Below are 6674 nucleotides of genomic sequence, written 5' to 3'. Positions count from 1 at the left end.
TGTAAGATCACAATTAATTTTTTTGTAAATATTTACAAAGAGGAAGTGTAAAAGAAAAAACTTTTTCAGTTACGTTTAATGCCAATATGAAATCAGGTTTGATAGTAGTTGCCAGAAATTGATCACAACATTTATTTTAAAATTGATAATTTAATTTCGGGGGGTGTTTGAACACCCAAAACCCCTCCTTAACTACGCCCATGTACTGTTTGATATATGACATATGGACTATGAAGTGTGAAATGTGAATGCTCCTTCGGGAGTTTTAAATTTCGCGCTGACAGCCGTGTTGCCAACTGCACGGTTTGATCATTTTTGTCGAATGACAATTCGAAATTCAAAGTTTTTCCTTAGAATGTAATATAAACGTTATTTGTAAATTAAAAATCTCACCAATTTCTGAATTGAATATGTAGTGTCGTCGGTTTAGATCTACAAAGCCGGACAGAAATAACACAGAATTCTGTGGTATTAACATTAATTCTATAGGTGGCGCGCTCGCGCGACAAAATATTATCACCAACGTAAACATAACCTCAAATAGTTACGTTCTCTCTCCCAGTTCGCCCTGCTGACAACCGCTTGCGATCTTAGTCTTTTTGCTTCGGGCCCGTAGTCGGTGTAATGTTTTGAGATCTCTGATCGCATTATTTATCCGTCGTAATCCCAGGTAATTATGAGTTTCCATAATCGAAAACCGATCGCTTTTGATTATCAATCGGTGTACTTTGACAATCTGCTGGCGGCCGGACGATCGGTCGTCGGACTTGTCCGGGTTTTGAGACCGCTCGTTTCCGGTCATTAATGGTCGAAGTTTTTCTCGTATAGGTCTCCAATGTTGACTACGACGACGACTATGATACCACTGTCGAATTGGATATGGGTCGTCGTCGCCTAATATGTCGTGTCGAATTTAAAATTATTTTTTTATTTTTCAGGTTACTCAATAAAGTGTCAAGATGGTGCGCATGAACGTATTGAGCGATGCTCTCAAGTCAATAAACAACGCCGAAAAGCGAGGTAAACGCCAAGTTCTGATCAGACCGTGTTCCAAAGTCATCATCAAGTTCTTGAAAGTCATGATGAGCCATGGTAAGTTTGTCAAAATGTATGATTGCTGATATATTGTCATTGACGATATCTGATGTATTTTTTGTATAGCATATACATTTCAATAGCTTTTTTTACCAGCAGTCTCATTGTGTTTTCCCATCTAATTTGTTTCTGAATTTTTGATATGTTGCCTTTTAAGTGTTAATTCCAACTTTTCTAAAATATTTAATTTATTATTATCATTTCATCAACTCATTATTTACAACGTATATACCTATAATAATAATAATAAAAAAAAAAAGATCACTTTAATATATTAATAATTTTATCTCCTAAATGTATTGTTTTGCTTTATGTATTTCAATCATTTTACTTAAAGTACATTTTATCCTTGTTTAATTGTTACTTTTAGGTCTTTTATAGCTATAGAAAGCTTATTAAGTAATTTAATGATATATGTAGTTTGAATTACCTATAAAACATCTTTCATTTATAAAATTACAAAACTTTGAATTATATGTTATGTTATACCTATTAAAATATTTTCTGGTTAGAGTGTAGAATATAAATAGTAAGTACAATTCTTGACAATATTAATTAGATAATGTATATTTTATTTTTAGGATACATCGGTGAATTTGAAATAGTTGATGATCACAGGGCTGGTAAAGTTGTAGTTAACTTAACTGGTCGTCTTAATAAATGTGGTGTCATTTCTCCGAGGTTTGATGTACCTATTAGAAATATTGAAAAATGGACTAATCAGCTACTACCATCCAGACAATTCGGGTAATTTTAAGATAATTGTCTAGTCGATTTCTTTAGTTTTTAATTTATTTTACATTAAAAATAGGTTTAATTCTTACATATTTATTAGTTATTGGTAATAATCATGTATAATATTATTGGTTAAATAAAAAAAATATTTTATTATTATTTTAACTTAATCTAATTAGATTGCAATATGTACATTTCAAATAAGATATATATTTAGGTTCAAATTACTGTTGTCATGGGGGGATAATTGTAGGGCTTACTGTGCGTTCGTAATACAGCCAGTCTTGCATTTATTCCACTTTGACTACAGAATAATGTGTTACGAGCTGCTATATATTATATAGTTTATAAAGAAGAATTTTGACTTATTTTTGGGTATTACTTTGCAATATTAATTTAAATTCCATGTTATTATTTTAGAAACATTTTTTAAGACTATCAAATTAAGTAAATTTATTTTTAGTAATAATACAAAAATAATCAAGTTCAAACAAAAGGTTTATAATATGACTTTAAAATAATTGAAGATATTAATAAATACATTATGTATTATATATTAGTCTTTAGTGATTGGTTTATACAATAAAAAACATTCAAAGAAATTAATTAATATTATCTTTCAAATTATTTATTATTTAAATGATAAAACATATCTTTTTTATTAATTCTTTTGGTGTTTTGAGTTATTTAATCATTTTAAAATTTTCATTATATTTTGATTTTGATATGTCAGTGGTTTTTACTAACAATTTTTTCCATAAAATTATTTATTTTTAATTGTTCAATTATAACCAATATAACAATGTAGTATGTTTTTTTTTTTTTTTTTACAAATTTCCAGTATGTTTTAGTGTAAACTTGTCATATTGATATAATTTTAAAATATTTGGTTAAGAAGCTTATACATCCTGAATGAGTTAAGAATTTAAAATATGTTTTTAAGATAACAATTATTTTGATTATTTTAATAATTATTGTGCGGACTATGGCATTTGAACTTAAAAGTTTAATGTGATTTTTTTAAAACCGAAATTTTTGGAATATTTATTTTTAGATTTACTATGCTTACATGGTTTTATATTGCTAGCTCAAACAAATTTAAATATGAGTTATTTTTCACATTTTATAAATATTATGTTTGAACTGTTGATTTACTCATATAATTAAAAGATACATATAAATACTTTTATAATTAAATTTGGTATAACATATTAGTTAAGAAATATAACAAAACTATTTTTTTTAAGTTTTCTAATTTCTTATTATAGCGCAATGAAAAGTAAAAATTTGAAGTTAAAAAACAAATCATACTATAAAATGAGGATTGATAAATAGCTTAATGATATCATGGAGCTAATCAGTTAATAGCCTCTTTGATGATATTTTAAAATTAAAAGTTCTTGATTTATACAATGATTTTAATAATTTATGATATTATATTTTTATTATTATTGTTTTTAATTTTATCTAAAATTATGTGTTTATACTATTTAAATACTAAGAAACAGTTAGAATGTATAGAAAAGTTACGGATTCATCGGTGTCATAACCATATAAATACTTTTCTGATTCCATAACAAAAACTAAAAAAAAAATTAACATAAGTGATAGAAATATTATGAATCTAGATACTTATATATGCAAAACATATATTGTCGTTCAGACTTGGTCTGTATCTCATTGAATAATTAAGAGTTGAGAGTATAAGATTATACCATTTTAGATTATAATTAATTAAAAAGCTTTATTGTTTTTATGTTTTAAATTTAAATAGAATATTACTTCAATTTACCCCTAAGTATTATATTATTATGCGAACAATGATTTTGGAACATTCCAGTAGTATAATTTTTCTTAAATTTTTAAATTGAAAATAAAATTAATTTTTTTGTAAGTTATCTTAATTTAATTTATTATAATTAAGTTGAAATTTTTGAGTACCTAAGAAATTGAATATAAGTTCCAAAAACCATATCATTTTGTAAACACCAGTAAACTGTTATTTTTAATTTATTAGTAAATATACTTTTTAACATATTAAATGAATAAAGTTTTAAATATTTAACGTTAGGCCTTATATTACTACACAGGATTAGTTTGTTACGTATTTTGATGATATACTCTAAAAACAGTAATCAAAATAGGAATATTTGATTATTAATCAATGATCATAAATTTTATTAATTTCTGGATTTATTCAATGTAATAATTAAGATATATGTGCATACATCATCGGTATGATATATATGCTGAACATGTATCATGATCTGTATGGTTTAGTTTGTATTATTTTTGAAATTAGGTTCATTTAATTTACTTAATGTGTATAATTAAGTATAAGTTATTACAACAAATATAATTTTAAATGTATTAAGGATTATTAATATAACTAGTATTATTTTTTGTTTATACATTTTTTTATTTATTTAAGTATTATTTTGTCAAGTGTGTTAAAATTGTTCTATTAATTAATTGCTAAGAAAATCTTATCAGTTACCTATTTATGGACTTATGTAATATTATTCTTAATAACTTAGTATCATTATTGATCATATTTATTAAAATAAATAAATTTATGAGACCTGGTTTTATTTGGTGTATCTGGATGCTAAGTTGTTCGAAAAGACAGGATGTACATATAGTTTAGAACTTGCATAGTATAATGATAATAATTTAGTAATTTTAATTATTTCGGTATATGAATATCTATCTTACTCCTAAAAGATAAATTTTATAAAATGCTTTTCAGATAAAGTTTTAATAAATACTAATTATACTTTTGTGCTGTATAATATAATTTATTTATTCATTAATTACTGGTGTTCTAGAATAGATGGATAACTTCAATTTATGCAAGTTCCGACAGAAGATATTTATTGTTAAATAACTTCTCATGAGCTTGCTAAATAAAAAATTTACATTATTTTCAAATGTATTGTGTCTTATGATAATACATTGCTAACTTGTACGCACAATTTTAAAATACATGTTTATTTTAAAGTATTAGTATAGGGAAATAATAAATCGTATAGATAGGTTTATGTTTAAAATAATGCAAGTTCCACTTGAAGATATTTATTGTTAAATAACTTCTCATGAGCAGATATTTATTACTAAATATCTTCTCATGATCTTGCTAAATAAAAAATTTACATTATTTTCAAATGTATTGTGTCCTCTGATAATACATTGCTAACTTGTACACACAATTTTATAATACACATTAATTTTAATATGTTAGTATAGGTAATGATAGATGGTATGGATAGGTGACTGTTAATGATAAAGATTATGCAAGTTCTGTTTGAAGATATTTATTGTTAAATAACTTCTCATGAGCAGGTATTTATTACTAAATATCTTCTCATGATCTTGCTAAATAAAAAATTTACATTATTTTCAAATGTATTGTGTCCTCTGATAATACATCGCTAACTTGTACGCACAATTTTAAAATACATGTTAATTTTTTAATATAATTTTAATGTATTAGTATAGGTAATATTTTAAATAACATTATTATGGTTTTGATGGTATTATTTTTAATTCTTTTTTAGTTATATTATATTTTAAGTTATTTGTTAAGCTTTGGCAATCTTGGCAATCATTCTTTGTGTAATATTATGTTAATTCAATTACTTAAAAGTGATTTTTTTTTTTACAGATTTGTAGTGCTGACCACCAGTGGTGGTATTATGGATCACGAAGAAGCCAGACGAAAACATTTAGGAGGCAAAATCTTAGGATTTTTCTTTTAAATTGTACGTTTTTAACTTTAATTTTTATGACTAATAAAGAAAATGTACCATTACAAAACTATTTTTGTTTTATTTGTTGATAAGTGATGGGAAAAAGACATACTTATAATTATTTTGGTACCTATGTCTTTACAAATTAATTAATTTGGACACATTATTAAGTCTTAATCTCTACGTTATGATGAAAAGTGTAATTTTGTATTCTTATTGATGTATTTTGTGTTCAAAGTATGTATCTCATAAACATCTAGTTTTGAGAAAATAAAAATAAAAAATTATTATCTCCACTAATATTTCTTTTTAAGTTATGAACTTAAACATACATAGAATACATTTTATTTTTGCATTATTCAGTACATTATACTATGCCTTAGGAAAAAAATTACTTTTGACTGAATCAAATGAAGTGTAAAAGAAGAGACGTATGTAACATTTTTTGTTCTAAAAAAATTTTCTTTATTTTATTGTTGGTGTATATCTTTGTTTTTATTAAAAAGAATGAGTTTTAAATTAGTAATTATAGTATAAGGAGCTTAGTATTATATTCTTGTTTATTATATGATAGATATTTCTATGCTCCAAATCTATTTTTAAAATATTATTAACATACTATTTTATAGCTTGTTTCTTGTGTAGTAATTAACTTATTAATGTTATTTAGGAGTGCCAAAGAAATACTTATTCAAAGCATTAATTAAATAATATACTTGATTAGTTAAAGCCCTGATTGGTAATTGATTAATAAAAACATTTGTATACAAACACTCGAACTCAAAAGTTAAGTATCAACTTGAAAATCAAATTGTTTTTACCACGATACACGTGATATACAACGGCGCTTATGATACAATTATGGAAAACACAGTAACTTCCCATTGTGAATTGTTAGTTGTAAGTATTTAAAATTTTTCTGTTTTGTTTTAGAATTAATTTTTTAATTATGCCGCTAAAATATAACTAATTACTCTGGGGTTTGTACTCGCAGTGACCTAGCAATTAAGTAAATTTCCCTTTTTCACAGAAACATGTTTATGTTAATTAAATAACCATTGAAGTTAATATTACATCATCTTGATGGATTTGTTT

General features: G+C 24.7%; 1 protein-coding gene across 1 annotated transcript; it reads left to right on the top strand.

Moving 5' to 3' along the window:
* Window positions 1-552: 552 nt before the first annotated feature.
* LOC112597442 (40S ribosomal protein S15Aa) lies at window positions 553-5649 on the top strand. The gene is made up of 4 exons (XM_025343487.1): window positions 553-670; window positions 939-1092; window positions 1677-1842; window positions 5495-5649. Exons 2-4 carry the CDS (start codon window positions 960-962, stop codon window positions 5586-5588), a joined length of 393 nt encoding a protein of 130 aa, XP_025199272.1. The 5' UTR covers window positions 553-670; window positions 939-959; the 3' UTR covers window positions 5589-5649.
* Window positions 5650-6674: the final 1025 nt, after the last annotated feature.

This window comes from Melanaphis sacchari, unplaced genomic scaffold (genome assembly GCF_002803265.2).
Source record: "Melanaphis sacchari strain LSU unplaced genomic scaffold, SCAv2.0 Contig41_pilon_pilon, whole genome shotgun sequence".
In the NCBI taxonomy this organism is placed as follows: domain Eukaryota; kingdom Metazoa; phylum Arthropoda; class Insecta; order Hemiptera; family Aphididae; genus Melanaphis; species Melanaphis sacchari.
The sequence above is the reverse complement of the archived record's forward strand: the minus strand, read 5'-3'. Positions and strand labels throughout refer to the sequence as shown.

Coding starts and splice junctions, on each gene's coding strand:
- LOC112597442 (XM_025343487.1), top strand. CDS start 960: ATGGTGCGCATGAACGTATTGAGCGATGCTCTCAAGTCAATAAACAAC. Junction 1,093..1,676: donor GAAAGTCATGATGAGCCATG/GTAAGTTTGTCA, acceptor TTTTATTTTTAG/GATACATCGGTGAATTTGAA. Junction 1,843..5,494: donor CTACCATCCAGACAATTCGG/GTAATTTTAAGA, acceptor TTTTTTTTACAG/ATTTGTAGTGCTGACCACCA.